Below are 18,297 nucleotides of genomic sequence, written 5' to 3'. Positions count from 1 at the left end.
AAAAAGGCAAAGCTGTGTGACACAAAATCTAAGACCAAAACACTTCACATGCCACATGTGACATGTGACATGTGACCAATCCATTTTCCATACCTCTCTGACGTGAAATGCCATCCACTTATTCTTAACCCTTTCGGGATTTGCGATATCATTTTTTGGCTCTCCTTCCCTTCCGTTTAATTACTTCTATTATTAATCTGTTAATCACATGGCTAATCCCTCTACTTCCCCATATGTCAAAACTACCCCTCCTCCCCACCGTCCATGCTCACCCTCCCGAGGGCAGAGAGTGTCCAAAACTCTCATCAAAGCTGAGACTTCCCACTGCAAAACACTCTCACTCTCTCTCTCTCTCTCTGCAATTTCTTCCATGGCTTCCTCATCAATGGCAGCGAACGGGGTTCCAACCTTGAGATTGTCCCCATCTTCTACCTGTGCCACGAATCAAACCCAGCTAAAGAACCCGGCTTTAGCTAAAGGCCTGTCCTTCAGCGGCTCCCATCTCTCCGGCGCCAAACTCCCGACGACGCAGGCCTTGAGGACTACTAGCTGTCCCACGAAGAGGGCCCCACTTGTGGTGTCTCCGAAAGCCGTTTCGGATTCTAAAAACTCGCAGACATGTCTTGATCCCGACGCCAGCAGAGTGAGTGGGATTCTTCTCCCTTTCACATTTTTTTTCTGTTGGCCTTTTTTGTTGTGAAATGATGATAACGTTGATGTTGGGATTTTGGTAGAGTGTGTTGGGGATTATACTGGGAGGTGGAGCGGGGACGAGGCTGTACCCGCTGACCAAGAAGCGTGCGAAGCCGGCTGTTCCATTGGGAGCGAATTACAGGCTGATTGATATTCCGGTCAGCAATTGCCTCAACAGTAATGTTTCCAAGATCTACGTGCTGACGCAGTTCAATTCGGCTTCTCTCAATCGCCACCTGTCCCGTGCTTACGCCAGCAACATGGGAGGGTACAAGAACGAAGGCTTTGTTGAGGTTCTTGCGGCCCAGCAGAGCCCCGAGAATCCCAACTGGTTCCAGGTCATTCTTAATGTTCTGTTCTTGTGGTGTTTTCTCGGTGTTGGATTTTATTTGTTTTCCAGGTTTGATTTGGTTGTGGGTTTTTGCTAGGGTACTGCGGATGCTGTGAGGCAGTATTTGTGGTTGTTTGAAGAGCACAATGTGTTGGAGTTTTTGGTTCTTGCCGGGGATCATTTGTACAGGATGGACTATGAGAGGTTCATCCAAGCTCATAGAGAAACTGATGCGGATATCACCGTGGCTGCTCTGCCCATGGATGAGAAGCGCGCTACCGCCTTTGGTTTGATGAAGATTGATGATGAGGGACGCATTATCGAGTTTGCTGAGAAGCCTAAAGGGGAGCAACTCAAAGCCATGAAGGTGGGACACCCACTTTCGGAATTTTCTTTAGTTTTTTCGTTCGATGATATGTTGATTATTTGTTTAATTGTGAGCATGATCCCATGTGGTTTTGGCCTTGTCAGTGATAGCAAAATTATTTTGTTTTTGTTTTGGTGTAGGTAGATACAACCATATTGGGTCTTGATGATGAAAGAGCTAAAGAGATGCCGTATATTGCCAGTATGGGTATATATGTTGTGAGCAAAAATGTGATGTTAGATCTGCTCCGAGAGAAGTTTCCTGCAGCAAATGATTTTGGGAGTGAAGTCATTCCTGGTGCAACTTCCATTGGCTTGAGAGTACGTTTTGGTTTCGAATTACAATAGCAATAAACTAGTTACTAGTTGGTTTCGAAGATCTCTGTTTCTAGTTCAGAGAATGAAAATGTATTTCTTTCTAGGGAAGCATTAGTGCAATGATGCCATATGGCTTACTGAAAAGTTTCCTGGTGTTGCCATCAGTTTCTCCCCTGCTGTTTAGTTTCTCAGTTTCCAGCACTCAGGCTACTAATTGTTTGTTGTAACAGGTTCAAGCTTATCTATATGACGGCTACTGGGAAGACATTGGTACCATTGAAGCTTTCTATAATGCTAATCTGGGGATAACTAAAAAGCCCATTCCTGATTTCAGGTACCTTATTCTCAAAACTGCTTGGGAGTTTCTGCTCTGTTTTAACAAGTTCTGCGTTCACATTGCTATCGATTTGCCTAATTCCTAACTTTACATTGTAGCTTCTACGATCGTTCATCCCCAATCTACACCCAACCTCGGTATCTGCCCCCATCCAAAATGCTTGATGCTGATGTCACAGATAGTGTTATTGGCGAAGGTTGCGTGATAAAGGTAAGTTTGTGGTAGTGAAATTTAGCATTGTACCAACATGTGTCAATGCAATAGTCCCATAGTTCTCTTTGTTGTCAAAGAAATTCACATCTACATCATATCATTAATACTGTGATAGAGATCATTACAGTATTCCCACAGAGATCATTAACACACTCTTTTTATGTTTTGCTTAATACAGAACTGTAAAATTCACCATTCTGTTGTTGGGCTTCGTTCTTGCATAGCGGAAGGTGCTATCATTGAAGACACATTATTGATGGGGGCAGACTACTATGAGGTAAATCCTTTTGTAGATGGAATATGTAACCCACAGATTTTAAGGAGAAGAAACGACATTTCCTTATAATATGTGGGTTCAGCAGCTTAACATATATGTGGGTTGCACGGATTTAACTGATACAGTTATTATGATTGGCCAGACGGATGCTGAAAAGAGGTTTTTGGCTCAAAAAGGCGGTGTTTCAATTGGTATTGGAAAGAATTCTCACATTAAGAGAGCTATAATTGATAAGAATGCTCGGATTGGGGACAATGTGAAGGTTAGACTTACTACCTAGTCTAAAGTATCAGTTTTGCTCTTACATCTTTCCAAAATGGAATCGAAACTCCATCAAGATCTTGTGCCTTCTCAATGATGGTTTTTTTAAGTCGGGAAAGTTGGTGCTCATAAAGAAAATAACAAAGAGTTAACAGTGAGAAACATAGGAAAAGGGACTTTTCTGCAAGTTAGTGTCTATTTGATTAAAATGAATTCATGTTCTACCTTCGAGTTGTTCCTTAAAATTTCGACTGCATTGTCTTTGCTGTCGTTTAGACATTATGCATTCTCTCCTACTGAACTTGTATATGTTAATTGCAGATTATCAACATTGACAATGTGCAAGAAACAGCCAGAGAACCGGATGGATATTTCATCAAAAGCGGGATTGTCACAGTGATCAAGGATGCCTTGATTCCTAGTGGAACTGTAATCTAAGCTCCAGTTTTCCACCTGTTCAATTTTGCCGACCAAGAAGGCTCTTTTTTACTAGTTACCAGGCCGAGAGAACTACGATGCTCTCTTCGGCCAAAGCAACTTAGCAAGTCTACTTTGAGGGTTCTGTCTTCTGATCATGCAATGTATATTTCACGGTACTACAATGTAATTAGAGGAAGAGACCTCAGATACTTTCCTTGTAGATGTTCTACTTCCATCTGAAATAAAGTTTGTCAATTATAAATTACGAAGAATTCAAGCTGCTTTCCCCTTGCGCCTTTCACAAAAGGGTTCACTTCAAGTTGGCTGGGGTTTACAGTAGAAATCCAGTTGGTAAGTGGCAATAATGGCAATCTCAAATCTCAAAGTGCCCGACTGCTGAAGAGATGCCAACCAGGATAGTGAATCCAGTGGTTGCCTTATATTGGAATAATATTTACATGTTCTGAAAGAAAAAGAAAAACTGACGCTCATGCTTGTTCTTCATCTCACAACCATATCCACTTTTACTAAATTTAACCCTAAACAATGAGATGGTTCCCACATGGCATCCTTTCTACAAACTCCACAAATGGCAAGCTGCTTCACCTGAAGTTTCGACAGCTTCATAACGATGCTTGCCTCCTGGACAATCTCAAAATTGAACATAACAACGATAAAGGTCAGCACAAATCGTTAACTACTATCACTTTTCTTCCACTATTTATATGCTTTCAGTTTATTTTTTTCCAGTGACAGCTACCCTGAAACCAAAATTTGATATAGAGCAAAAGAATGGCAAGACAAGGAAACAGACTCATCTTGTGGTTTTGAATATATTCAGTCACTAATTATACATTCAATCTACTCTTTAAACATGGGGAATTTACATGATTGATCACTTAAATTTCTTCCCAGTTTCATATAGCTATCGGCTAACTGGAGAATGGTTCAGCCATTCATAAATCAAATTAAGTGAAACAGTATATGCAGACTAATTCCAACAGAGCAGGGAAAGCACTTCCCAAATTCTAAATATCGTACCAAAACTTCCTTTTTTCTTTTCCAACTTATCCTCTTGGAGATTCTTATTAATCAAGTCATATGAGAGCCTTTTAACTTGCTCCTTTGACAAACACACACACTAATATCCTTATTTGTTCATTCATGCAGATTTTCTTAATTTAGCTCACCTTTAGATTATATTTTTCATCATAGCCAGCAAATAGTTAGATATATACGGATTACTTTTCTCTCCCAAACCTTCTTGAAGATAATCAGAAAGACAGGTAGATTATAATACCACTTGTTACCAGGTTTAACAGCTCAAGTCGAATAGAAGAGAGAAATGAGTTGAATATAAGGAAGAAGGAATACTTTTTAACCACACATCACAAGAGCACACGACTGTAAATGATATCATCATGATGGTTATTAGGCTAGAAGTTTCATGCCAATTATCCAATTTGGACCATATGGTACAAACAAAGACTAGCTACATTATTCTCATTTCTCAGAATATGAAACTTTTCCTATCTGTTATTCAAAATTATAAACCATACATAAATAGTCCATAAGTTTACTAACATAGTTTCTTAAAGACCATAGATAAACATTGTGGTACCAAAATTACCTTTTACTCGGAACCCAAGTGATCAAGTTTGTTTTTTGTTGGTGGCTTACTGGCTTCTTTGCACAGGAGTTTCCATTTATCCTTAAGATTACTTGGAGTCCGAGTCTCATGAAAAATATGCCTACCAAGGTCCAAAATTTTCCTCCAGGGAAGATTTTTGTTAACTTTAGATGAATAGTGTTCTACTCCCTCCTGGATCATAAGAATATTAAGTTAGATCCCAACTAACAGGCTGAATCAGAAAGAATCAATGTCCCTACTCTACCAAGATCTCAGCATTAACATTCCCTGACAAGCTATTTCTCTATCTTTGGTGTGACCCGTCAATGCAAATCTCTTGAAAGAACAAAAATAAAAAACTCTAAAATCCTAAATGAAAAGGAGAACTCAGCATAAGGCCTGATAACTACAGGACAAATAAATGAAGATCTGAAAACTCCTGGTGATTTATATTTTTATGATATGCTCTCTTTTCTCCCCCTATCAATACCAAGTCCATTAAGATACATACCACCCTCTCCCATGCTTTTAACATTGTTATCACAAAACACATAAGGTGGTTGAAAGTTCATGTCATGAACTAGTCCATGTCTCCATGATATGTTAAATTTTCACAGCATCTAGAACTGCAAAAAACATGTTCTCATTATCCATTTTTCCTTCTTAAGAGAAAGCAGGTATACGTTTCTAACTGAACCCAAAAGAAATGAGAATTTACTAAGTTATTTAAATAGAATAGTCCATGCATTAATGATAAACTTGTTACGGGTACAGGGATGACATCTATTCCAGAAAGGCAGGAAGGCTCGCCACAAACAGTTACCTTTAACATTTTCAACTCGTCAGCTGTCCAGTTAATTTTCCTCCGCTTGTTGTGAAAAAACAACTCTTCTCTGCATATTAGGAGAAATCATTGATTGTCAATTAATGAAATCTATAAAATTTTAAGTGACTCTAATAGCTATTTGCATTTACATAGCCAACATAAGAAATTTGATATGCAGAGTGAAGAAAAAAAAAGAACTGTAAAATAACTCTGATCACCTTCCAGATTCCAGAACATGTTTTGGTTCAGTGGAAGAGGTAGCTTTCTCATTTTGGTTTGATTCTGGAACTTTTCTCGACTTAGTAGCTTTCTCAATCTGGCTTGGCACTGGAATTTTTCTCGACTCAGAATACAAGGAGGCAGTGGCTTTCTCATTTCGGTCCAACTCTGAACTTTTCCCAGACTTGGAGGAAGTAGCAGCTTTCTCACTTTGGTTCAACTCTGGAATATCACTTGACTTGGAGGAGGCATTGCCTTTCTCATTTTTGTCCGATTCCAACACTTTCCCAGACTCCGAGGAAGAGGAGGAGATAGTGTCATCTTCACTTTGCTTCTCTGCATTTTCCTCCTCCTCTACGACATCAATTCGGCAAGAGGATGCTATCTTTAGTGGAATGGCATGCGGAATCTGCACTGTCTTCTGAGCTTTCATTTTATACCGCCTCTTACGCAATATAGGAGAAGATCCCCTCTGAAAATCAACCGACTCAGGCACCTCCATAGCCTCCAGCCGCACCTGTTCCTCTCCCGGACTTCTCCCTCCATTCTCCTCATTACTTCCTCCGTCAATTCCATCACCTGCATTATCTCCATTCCCCTCCGACACGCATTGCTGCTCCGAATTCCCCTTACTTACACCCTCATCCATTCCCTTATCCTCCTTTTCCTCTACTTCCATTACCTCATTCTCCGCCTCGCCTTCATTTCCACCCTCAATGCCTCCCTTAACCTCATCTTCTCCCCGATCCCCCACCGGACCTTCATCGACATCATCCAGCGGAAAATTAACCTGGCCGCTCTCGATAAACATGGACAGAACCTCCTTAGCCTTCAACGCCTTCCTCCTCAGCTTCTCGGCCCTAACCAGCGCTCTCTTGTGAGCGCAGTAAGGGCAGTAGAACCTGCCATTCTCATCAATTTCGGGCTTCGAGCACATACACTCCTCATGAATCGCAATTGGACACCCAATCACACTACACACTAGCAATTTCGTACTAGAACCGTCGCCGCTACACCGGAGACACTTGTCTACTACTGAGATATCTAATTCCATCGAGTCTTGCGAATCTGACATTTTTCTATGTTTGAATTTAGGGCTTCTTCTTCGCCGTCTCTATAGTCCTAGCAATATGCGGTGGATTCAGAGTGAGAATTGGAGGAGGAGTTACTGACCTGAGAGTGAAGAGCTTGAGGCGGTGGTCATCGTCGGAGACTATTCTGCACAGTGTTGACATTCATAATCAGGGAAAAGTTTACGACGCCGTTTTTATTCAGGAAATGGTACGGGCCTGCGGGTTCTGGACTTCCATGGAAATTTAGCCCAAGGATGAAAGGTTGATAAAATTTTAAAAATATTGGAAAAACTAGTGTCAAATTCCCCATCATTATATATAAAAAAGTCATTGATGTTGACCCAACCATGTACGTTAATTTTTTTGCTCAAAGAAAAGAAGATAATCGAGAAATCGACGAAAAGTTTATCAATAATGTGTTTTGAGCAAAAACATGGGAAAGTCATTCTTTTTAGGAGTATGAAACTAACTATTATGGGCACGTTTGTTACTCCGGATTATCTAATTCCGGACTAAGTCTTTGCTTACTCCCGGACTGTGCTGACTCGGATTAGGGTACAGTAATTCCTGACCCATGTTTGGTGCAGTCTCGGACTAACGAACAGAACTAGCAAAATAATCCAGTCTCATGTTTGACGAACCACCAGACGAAATAATTTTTATTATTGAAAAAAAAAATAGATTATAACAAGTCTTATTCAATAATAACAAAATATTTCTAACAATTGGCTTACAATAGAACAACATTCTCACATTCTTCACATTTTCTAATATATGATATCCACAAACAAGCCAATAATTTGTCAATTAAAATGACCTTGATGATTATAAGTTACAAGTTCATACATAAGTAAGCGACAAATTAATACATACATAAGCCACCAAATTTCCTAATAGAGTAATAGTTTACACATACAAGTCCACCACTAAAAGTTGAATTCTCATTTAGCATTTTTACATGTCAAGCAAGTTAAAAGACATGAATGCTTATCTAACAATACAAAAGGAGCTCAACTAACTTGTTTCAGTGGTTTGTCCAACATGTGTTAAGGCGGCAACTCCCCCAAAAAGTGTACAGTCAGAAACTAAGTGCATCGAAAATCATCAACTCATCATCAATGTTTAAGATCACTCGGAATCAATGTCACTAGTTCATACCAAAGTGTAATCTACATATTGCAGTTCATTTCTTCTGTCTAAGCTCTGAAAAATGCAGGGGTGGCACTTGTTGATTCCCTTCACATTTCAAAATTTTAAGCACATTGACTACATGTTCCAAAATCTTCACTTTAATTTCCTTCGTTTTCTTCTGCTCATTCTGATCACTTTCTTCAAGAAGAAGATTCTAGTAAAGAAATATACAAAGACAGGTCCTTCCTTATCTGCAAATTTTCTTTCTCAACTTCCAGAAACTCTGTGAGATGCCGAGAATATGCACAGAAGGGGCAGTAAAAGTCACCGCCAACATAAGAGATGAATTTAGAACCCATGGCGAGTAAATTTACATTTCGAGTTCAAGAAATCACGCTTCTCCATGGCGATGTAGTCCAACTGTGAGTGGTCTTTGCCTCCATCAGCAATGTTCTTTTTATGGGATACATCTGTTGATACCCCATGCGTGCTAATATGAGAATCAAGCTCATGGTTGGAAACAGATTCTTTGGCATACACCTTATGCTGGGGTATAACTGGAGGAGCAACAAGCGGTGTTGTTGGTTCAGGAAGATGCTCACTACCATCTTTGCCTTCATCAGCAATGCTCTTCTGTTTGGAACCACCAACAAGTACATGACCGGATACTTCAACATGAAACTCATGCTCAATGTTACAACCGGAGTCTTTAACAGAAATCTCATGATGTGCTTCATGTGAAGGAGCAACACAAGGATCTTCTGCCAACCTCTCTTCCCTCATCTCCATCCGAAATTCTGAGAACACACACCTTTCTCCCTCAGAAACTGGAACATCCCTTTCCAACAAGCATTCCAACGTTTGTTTTCCCGCTAAAGGAACACGGTTCTCTGCTGCGGGTGGCGAAACACAAGAGGCATCCCTCTTCGTCTTCTTGGCATTTACACCCAAACCATCATCCACACATTCCTCATCCGCAACTTTTTCAGTTTCTACTTCAATCCTAACCCTCAATGCACTTCTATCATTCCCAATTTCTCTAATGCTGACATTTGGTTCATTTCTGCCACCAGTAAACCACAAATTACCATCACTCCCATCAACCTTAACAGATGCTAATCCACTCTTTCTTCTAAACAACTCAGCATGTCGATGAGTACCATCAACAATCGACTCTTTTAAGCTTTTGCAAGGCACATTTCAGCATCGAAGCTCTTTTATGCTTAATAAACTGCTCAATATTACATTCCCACCTCCCTCCTCCTCCCATTTTCACATCACTTTCTGCTGACTAACAAAGTAAACATCTAAGTTTCACTCCCAAATCTCACAAATTTCAAACCCTAAAATCACAAATCCGATTTCCACACAATAATTCATCAAAATCAAAACACAAAATTCCTTTGGAAATTGAATCCCTAACCTCATTCACGATGCGTCTGAGCACCTCCTCGCAACTCTCCGAGAAATCCAAGCTGAGATTGGACCACCGGACCGGACGACCATCGTGAGCGGCGAATACGTCCTCTAAGCACCGCAGAGCAACTCTTTCGGTGATGCTCCGTCGCAATTTGGAGGGTAAGTTTGGCGGGACTGTGGCGATCAAATCGTGCAGAACCGAAACGGCGACGTTTTTTGAGCTTACGACCGCTTCGATAGTCCAGCCCCAAGCAATGGCGTACACAATTGAGGTCATCTTCTCCGTGGAAATAGATGAATCAGTTTCTATGATAATCCAGATGATACAGAGAGAGAGAGAGCGAAAGAGTGAGAGAGAACCTGGTGAGCAAAATGATCTAGACGACGTGAGAGTGATCCAGAGTGAGGAGGCGAGGCGAGGAAGATCCAGAGTGAGGAGGCGAAGCAAGCCGGATCCCGAGTGAGGAGGCAAGGCGAGCGGAGGCAAGGTGAGGGCGATCTAGACTGAGGAGACGATGAGGCAGTGGCGAGGAGAGGATGAGGAGGCGAGGTGAGAGTGACTTAGGAGGCGAGGTGAGATTAGGGCGAAATGTGTGCTAGAGAGTCCGCCCAAAATCGGGGCCTCTCTGTAATCCAGAAATAAGAGACGCGCGGATTAGCTAAGTTCATTAAAGCTTAATCCCGCGTGTTTCCAAACATAGATTTCGGAATAACATGTTTCACTCCCTAATCCAATCCCGGCTAATCCGGGGTAACAAACATAGCCTATGAGTATTATCTATTCTCAAAAATAAAAAAAGTAATTATTTTCCTCTGATTTTTCACCTCTTACGAAAAATTATTCCTTTGCTTTTGTTTATATCTCAAAGTTAAGTAAAAATCAACATTCAATAATCAATACTTACTTTTCAGTTTGCATGAAGAGAAATTATTACATATGTCCGCCACATATTGTTCGAGCCGAGAAAAAGATTTCCTCAGGGAACAATCAGCAAGTCCGGGTTTTGAACCCTAGATGGTTCTAACTTTCGTTCTCTGTTGTTACTTGGCGTGCCAGTACCTTTGAGTTAGGTACTACTCTTGCTTGTTGATGATGATTGCGCTCACGTACTGTCTTCTTCTCGAACGATTGTTCCGCAGTTGCTGATAAACCGCTGAAGTTCGAATGACCTATACACAACCGGAGTTGCTAGGTACCTTTCACTCCACCTCAAGTAGATGGCCGATCTTACTTTAGACCGTTTGGGGAAAATCAGAGCTTATAATGTGTCGTTGATAGCGGGACTCTCTTGCTGTAGGGAATTGCTGATTAGTGCAGACTTTTGTGTTGGCTAGAAGTTAGGCTAGCGACTCGATGGACTTGACTCTGGTTGCCGAAGTTAATCGGACTTGTTGCCACATGCAGCGCGAGGCGTACATCTGGGTAGCTCCGCTCCGATGGGAGACTTGGTTGCCGAAGCTAATCAGACTTTTGCTCCGTGAGGAGACTTGACTATGCGGTTGCACGATAGTTTGTTTGACGTTGTGTGTCTTATTTTGCACATTCGACCCATTTATATAGATAACACAGATTGTTCTTTCTTGCGGATCAAGTCTTGAGAACCTCTTAGTTGATTTGGATTCACCTTCCTTATTCAACTCAGATTCTATACAACATCAGTCCCGAAATCTATTCTAATAAGGAATGTAATCTTGCTCTTCGATATATTTTCTCCAAATAACCGGTCCATGAGTCTAAAGAATATAGATAATACCGGAGTATTATTTTAGGCCCAAACACATATCTCACGTGACGTACCACTTAATATTATTAGTCTATTTTTTTACTGTGATTGTTTCTAATTGGTTTCTTATATGTAAATAAATTTTTGTCATTTTCACCACGTAAATATTAAATATTTCACGTGGTATGGCGGGTACATATAATAATTATTTTCGCATGAAGTTAACAAAGTAAAAGTCTTATTCTATTCGATATCAAATTCGGCGTTTTTTTAGGGACAGAGGAAGAAGAACTATGAAGAGGAACTCAGTGCCAAACAATCTAGTGTCATCACATCTGTAAAATGAAATGACATATGGAAGTTTGACTCACAAAATTCCATTTCAGTGTGTTTTCCCATAAAAAGAAAAAGAAAAAAGATAAATAAAAGGGCGGGATGGTCGATGTCGAGTATAAAGCAGCCGAGAGTGATTTGTTTTGTTTTAAGGAAAAGGAAAGAAGTCTGAAAATAGGGAATAAGGAAGGAAGCATTGCGCGTCTCTGAATTCGTTGGGGCGACAATCTCGGGCTCTCTTCCAGTGGTTGCGGATCCAACACCCCCTAACATGTCTCTTTGTTTCTTTTATCAAAACATAATTTTCACTTAAACAACTACCGTCGTCTAACCCTCCATTGATTCTTTAGCTTTGGGAGGGATTTCAGATCTTTTTTTCATCACCAACAAAATACTAAAGGATCAAATACTCTTTTGTTTTGTTTCAGTTTTGGACAATCTGCTGGTGTAGCCCAAACCCCCCACCAACAAAAACTGTATTGGGTTGCATGCACACATTTATGTACCCTCCATCGATCAAAACAAGGTCAGTTCTTGTTCTTGTTACATTGGTTGGTATCATAAATCCACAAGTGTGTCTGGGTTTTATTAGTATCAGGCAAAAGAACATACATCTGGGCTGAGAAATTGTTTCTGTTTTTATTTTATTTTATTTTTCATCTGAAATTTGTAGAATCAAGTCAATAATGGATACTGGGGTTTGAGGAATTCTTTATGTTATCTGGATTCCTAATGGTTTTTATAATATGTATGTACAGGCCACTTGGTAGGCTTTGAAAGTTGTTCAAATCCAATTCTTGATTTGTTTCCTTGGATATCTGTAGCATGTGTTGATTATAAATAACTGTGATGAAACAGTAATGCCCGTGTTTGGAGATGGAAGTCTTGTTGATTTATATGCATAGCTTTGTGTTGCCACTTCATGGATACTGACAAAGCTAAGGATCCAGCCACAGTTAAATTACATTCGCACGTTGAGGTCAGCTTCTCTTTTGTCATTAGAGCTAGTCATTGTGAATTGGTAGTCAGATTTGATGATTGACAAAGTTTTTGGTTCTTCAGATGGGGTCGATGGAGCTCAAGTCGATATTGGGATATGAAGATCAGGCTTTAGTTGGTGCTCCTGAGAGAAAATCGTTGGATGAGCCTCCCCGAAAACCTCTATATTCTAGTGGTTCAGGGAGCTTCGAGCCTCCCCTTAAAGCTCTATACTCTAGTGGTTCGGGGACCTTTGAGCCTAACCTTAAAGTTCTATATACTAGCAATTCAGGAAGCTATTATCGCAAGGTCATGAAGAATACTGTGGTTAATAGCATCAAAACTGTAGTTTTCTCTTCAAAACTTAACGTGCTCATGCCTTTTGGTCCATTAGCAATCTTAGTTGAGAAATTGACTAATCATCATGTAAGTTGCCTAAATCTGTTTGTGTACATATGTTTTGAAATGTATGTTTGTATATTTATCAGTTAAGTGCATGCCAGGGCTGGGTCTTCCTTCTAAGCTTGTTGGGCATCATACCTTTGGCTGAGCGTTTAGGATATGCTACAGAGTATGACTTCTTCCCCTCTCTTTATATTTCTATGTTTCACAAGCAAATGTTCTGGACTTCCTGCCAAAAATAGGATTGGCCGTGTGAGCCTTGCATACTAATCTTGCAATTAGTGTGCAATTACAAGTATCTAATACAATTTGGCTGGTTTTAATGCAGGCAGCTGGCTTGCTATACAGGACCTACAGGTAATTGTGTAGCTATCCTCTGTATTAGTGTAGAAAATTCCTCAAGTATTCATAAAACTTTAACCTTTAATCTGAACACCGTATAAATATCAGTGGATATGTAAAACAAAAAATTACCGATTCTTGCAGCAATATAAAACCAAATGCCAACTAATACAGCCAATACTCTATCTGGATCACAGATACTTGTTTATTAGTTTGCATATTGGTAAAAGCAATTGACATCAATTTCATGCCCAACTTCTTAAAACATTCTTAGGATTTTTCTTTGCATGACAATCTCAAGCCAATGTGAAAAATGGAATCTAATTATGCGGAAATGAAAAAATGTATAATTATTAATATAGTTTATCATTTCCATAGAATAGTTAGAAATGGATGACTTTGATCCATTGGATAGTACTAACTTTAGTGTTAGCAGCTTTTTTTTTAACTGAACATTTAAACCCATGGGTTCTGATTTATGACTTCCTGAAAATTTGCAGTTGGAGGCCTTCTAAATGCCACGTTTGGAAATGCCACGGAATTGATAATCTCAATATATGCTCTAAAAAATGGGATGATTCGTGTTGTTCAACAGTCTTTACTAGGCTCAATCCTGTCAAACATGTTGCTAGTACTTGGATGTGCATTCTTTGCTGGTGGACTCATTTTTTCTAAGAGGCCACAAGTGTTCAACAAGGTTTGTTCTTGTTTACGACCAAGTTTATTTAATCTATGATAGAAAAAAAAATTTGTTTAGTTACTCTTGGTTTTCATTTTGTTTTATTTATTTATCATCTATACCATTTCGTGACCTAAAACCTACAGTGTTTTATATGCCCAGCCAACTGCCGCCGTGAACTCTGGATTGTTGTTAATGGCAGTGATGGGTCTTCTCTTTCCAGCATTACTTCACAGTACTCACACAGAATTGCACTTCGGGAAGTCTGCACTAGCCCTTTCAAGGTTTACTAGCTGCATTATGCTTGTGGCGTACGCTTCCTATCTATTTTTTCAGCTGAAGAGCCAGCGGAGTCTATATGTCCCAGTTGATGAGGTTGGTACCAAAAAGAAACATCTATTTATTGAACTTTTTTTCCTTTATGCGATCCCCCAATAAGGACCTTATACTACCTTAATAATATCTACATTTACATATTCTACTGTTTTTATAAGTTTATATGGATTAAGCATAACCATTGGAAATTCTCTTAAAATTAATCTTCTCCGAATGCTTTAGAGAATGTGTTTATTGGATACAGAATCACTCTTTCTGGTAGAAGTTTTCATTATGATAATCAAATGAAATAATTAAATTGGCTGCTCTCTCTGCATATGGTCATGAACTGTCTTTCGTGTGATCTGATATTATATGTCAAATTTGGTATAAAAGCAGGGGGAGGAGATTCAGAGTAACGTCAATGATGATGATGATGATGTTCCTGAAATCTCTAAGTGTGAGTCCATAATTTGGCTCACCATTCTAACAGCATGGATCTCAATCCTTTCAGAATATTTAGTTAACGCGATAGAGGTAATACTTTCTGTAAAAGATAATATTTTCCTAGTAGAGACGGATGTTTGTAGTACTTCAGATGTATATCAAGTTCATATTTTTGACAAGTTTCTGTTCTGATGAGGAACGTCTTTCTACATAATGTTCAGGGTGCATCTGTTGCAATGAATATTCCTGTTGCATTTATCAGTGTTATATTACTCCCAATTGTTGGGAATGCAGCAGAGCATGCAGGTGCTGTTATGTTTGCCATGAAAGACAAGCTTGTAAGTGGTTGTCTTACTGTTACCATCTTACAATCATGTATATGACAAAGCATCCTTTTGTTGCTGATCGTGGCTCTATGTATCCTGTAGGATATAACTTTGGGAGTGGCCATAGGCTCATCAACTCAGATATCTATGTTTGGGGTGAGTACCAAACCTCATATGGATTTGCTACTAACCTATATTATTCTGATGTCGTAGTTGACTTACGTTGTTACTATTGCTCTAGATTCCCTTTTGTGTGATGGTTGGGTGGGCAATGGGGGTTTCTATGGACTTGGATTTCCAACTATTCGAGACAGCTACACTTTTCATAACTGTTCTGGTGGTAGCTTTCATGCTACAGGTTAGTCCCTTTACCAATATTTCTTTGCTGCTTTTATATGTAAATGAATGGTTTTGTAAAGAAAGATCAAATGGGTACTCGGAATCTTTGAGATGTGAATGAATGGCCGGGTTTATAAGCTTATAGATGATACGGAGTATCTTAGTTTGAACCTTGGATGTCAGTTGCGAGTATTAAAGATAAATTGCAAAAATGGCATCCAATAATAATATAAATATCGAATAAACTACACACAGAAGCTCATTGATCTTTGAGTTTGTGGTGTATCCTTTGTGTAGATATTTTTTTTTTGTGTTTTTACCAATGTGAATCTAATTGAACTTGCAGGAGGGAACTTCTAACTACTTCAAAGGACTGATGCTCATTCTTTGTTACATTATTGTTGCTGCAAGTTTCTTTGTACATATAGACCCTACTGCAATACGTGAGTTATAACCTCTTTCCCAGCTGTTTTTATCTTTATAAGATTCTGAAGTGCCTTTAGATTTTCTCTGAATAGGCCCTTCTTCCTATATGCATTTTCTTTCTTTTGTGGAAATTCAATTTGGACATTTATATTTGTCATTAGTGTTTACATCATTATTACTACGGGTGATTCTTCTCATTCATTACTACTTCCAGCCTGTTCATCGAGGTCTTTTCAATACAAACATTTCTCACTTTCGATACATGCACATTTCTGCAGAGGACAAGACCCCTGAAACAGACGGCTAAAAGGAATCAATTACCAATACCCAAAGTCAATGGCATGTATTGTGGAAGTTGTGTTTTTCAGTAGCCTCTTGAAACCTCGGCAATCAAGAGTAGGTGAATGTTAGAAGATTTAGCATCAATATGATGCTGGATAGCTTTTACAAGTTGCAAAATCTACCCAGGTGCCAGGAAAATGGCGTAGCTCGTTTCTGACTCTGACTAGGCAGCCAGTGGAAATGCATTTCTCTCCCGTATCACAATACAGCAGAGAAATGTTAGCTGGATCAGGGTAGTGTTCCGCATCGATTGTTTCATAAGTAGAATTGGTAAATTCAAATGTAAGATTTAGAAGGGAATGTGTGTATTTCACTGTTAGAGAAAAGAAAAGGAACCGGAACCAAGTTGTTGCTGGAATTTAATTTGACTTATTATACATACAATTCTTTCCAGACACTATGGCATGTACAAGATCGCTGTGAAAAATTTGTGCTGTTACCTCATCCTCACCATCCATATAATACCTTTGTACTTGGTTGCACTTGTACTTTTTCCAACTTCAGAGCTCAAAATAGCAGGGCTCTTCACTGGAGCAGTGGCGCCTTAGCGTGATCATTGTGCCACTGTGAGAAAAATTAAATATTGCTTGGTGAAAGCATCTCCAATAATTTCTACTTTTGAGCTCTTTGAAGTTTTAATTAAATCTATGAAAACGTCTACAGAAAAAATGGAACATTTAATCATGAAAAATAACTTTCATTATAATTGTTCATTTTGTTCGCCAAGTAAAATGATTAGATAATACTTGCTTAGGCTTCCAATGAAGGAATTTAAATGAAAAATGCATTTTTGAACTGTTAGTGTTAAACCATGGACTTGATCGTCCAATGTATGCTAATAAGAGATACTTTTGGGCAACCCTATATTAAGCTTCGAAATAGCATCCCAACCGTCTTTATACGTCAAATTTCAAAGTCGTAAAATAAAATTAAAATCAAAATATGAGTGGTGCTTCTAATCACAAAGTATGTGGACTAACTCTATAAAAACTATATACTTAATACTTTTATCACCACTCTTGAAAACTATTTAACATCACTATCAAGTTCTACTGAATACTTGAAGATTGTCTTGGGCCACTCATTGACTGGACGCAGCACAAACAATTTGTTATCTAACAAATTCCAACTTTGAAATTTCAATAGTCTATAGTACCACAGAATCCTTCGCAATTGGCTCTTTTAAACTGTCATTACATTTTAACTAATAAAGAGAAAATTAAAGGGTTTCTTATAAAAAAAAAATCACATTTGATATATGAAATTTGAAAAAAGACATGTAAGAATTCAAAATTAGAAAAAAGTCGAGCAATCAAATTTCTTAAAGCGTGGCCCTCATATTTCATAAAATTACAAAAGCTGCCACGGTCTCACCTTCTTCTCCGATCACGCATCTAGGTTATGAATAGGAGACGCGGAGAACTGCAATGCTACCCAAGACTGAGAAAGACCACTGGCAGACGAGTCGTTGTCGAAAAATCACACGACGGTAGCGCTAGGCAGAGGTGAGGATGACGATGCCGTATAGATCTTGTCGACGGCGAAGAGGGGGGCATCGGTGGGATCTCGAAATGGAGGTGAGAAGCGGCCACTGCTCGATCTGGTAGGTAGCGGCGCGCTGGGTCGTCAACGAAGCTTGCTGTGGCGGCGGCTCAAAAGGTTTTCTTGGACCACGCCAGGGCGGCCCCGACGAGATGAAGAAGTATGATGCACCGTCTGAGGTTGACGACGAGGAGGAGCAGCGTTTGCTGGCGTTGGCGTGGGCATTAGAGGTTGACGGCGACGAGGAGGAACAGGGCGTAACGTCAGAAATTGGATGCCACTGTCAGGAACTCAATGCCACCGTCGAAAAGTGGGTGTTGTGATGGGAGAAGAGTTGGCATGAGTGCCCAAAATAGTTTTTTGGGTGCCCACCTTAGATATTGAATTTTTTTTTTAGAAAATTGCTGTCACACTAGCTATCACATTACCAATCACACTAACTTTATGTTGTGACAGCTAGTGTGATAACTAGTGTGACATACACTGTGATAGTAAATGTGACAGGTAGTGTGGTTGGGGTGTGACATTACATTAATGTCGATATTTGGATCGTATGAGTGTATTTGAGAAGTTCATGATCACATAACA

The 18,297-nt window shown here is 39.5% G+C and overlaps 3 protein-coding genes across 5 annotated transcripts; 2 read left to right on the top strand and 1 right to left on the bottom strand.

Moving 5' to 3' along the window:
- The first annotated feature begins 272 nt into the window (after positions 1-272).
- On the top strand, positions 273-3,496 carry LOC126797851 (glucose-1-phosphate adenylyltransferase small subunit, chloroplastic/amyloplastic). Its single transcript, XM_050524587.1, has 9 exons — positions 273-643; positions 735-1,031; positions 1,122-1,391; positions 1,532-1,711; positions 1,939-2,042; positions 2,144-2,255; positions 2,437-2,535; positions 2,678-2,797; positions 3,118-3,496. Exons 1-9 carry the CDS (start codon positions 371-373, stop codon positions 3,232-3,234), a joined length of 1,572 nt encoding a protein of 523 aa, XP_050380544.1. The 5' UTR covers positions 273-370; the 3' UTR covers positions 3,235-3,496.
- A 114-nt stretch (positions 3,497-3,610) lies between these two features.
- On the bottom strand, positions 3,611-7,170 carry LOC126797852 (uncharacterized). Of its 2 annotated transcripts, none has more exons than XM_050524589.1 (4): positions 5,891-7,170; positions 5,670-5,739; positions 4,847-5,038; positions 3,611-3,867 (listed from the first exon to the last, which is right to left on the bottom strand). In XM_050524589.1, exons 1-3 carry the CDS (start codon positions 6,964-6,966, stop codon positions 4,850-4,852), a joined length of 1,335 nt encoding a protein of 444 aa, XP_050380546.1. In that variant the 5' UTR covers positions 6,967-7,170; the 3' UTR covers positions 3,611-3,867; positions 4,847-4,849. The 2 variants fall into 2 exon arrangements, with proteins under 2 accessions (XP_050380546.1, XP_050380545.1); XM_050524588.1 differs by having other exon boundaries at positions 3,613-3,858.
- A 4,561-nt stretch (positions 7,171-11,731) lies between these two features.
- On the top strand, positions 11,732-16,609 carry LOC126796685 (vacuolar cation/proton exchanger 2-like). Of its 2 annotated transcripts, none has more exons than XM_050523421.1 (14): positions 11,732-11,844; positions 12,000-12,097; positions 12,430-12,550; positions 12,634-12,975; positions 13,053-13,120; positions 13,280-13,308; positions 13,794-13,990; positions 14,135-14,347; positions 14,684-14,824; positions 14,956-15,072; positions 15,163-15,216; positions 15,302-15,418; positions 15,746-15,842; positions 16,104-16,609. In XM_050523421.1, exons 3-14 carry the CDS (start codon positions 12,494-12,496, stop codon positions 16,130-16,132), a joined length of 1,461 nt encoding a protein of 486 aa, XP_050379378.1. In that variant the 5' UTR covers positions 11,732-11,844; positions 12,000-12,097; positions 12,430-12,493; the 3' UTR covers positions 16,133-16,609. The 2 variants fall into 2 exon arrangements, with proteins under 2 accessions (XP_050379378.1, XP_050379379.1); XM_050523422.1 differs by having other exon boundaries at positions 12,396-12,550.
- Positions 16,610-18,297: the final 1,688 nt, after the last annotated feature.

Source organism: Argentina anserina, chromosome 6, assembly GCF_933775445.1.
Source record: "Argentina anserina chromosome 6, drPotAnse1.1, whole genome shotgun sequence".
Taxonomy (NCBI): domain Eukaryota; kingdom Viridiplantae; phylum Streptophyta; class Magnoliopsida; order Rosales; family Rosaceae; genus Argentina; species Argentina anserina.
Note: the sequence above shows the minus strand (reverse complement) of the source record. Positions and strands in the feature narration are given on the sequence as shown.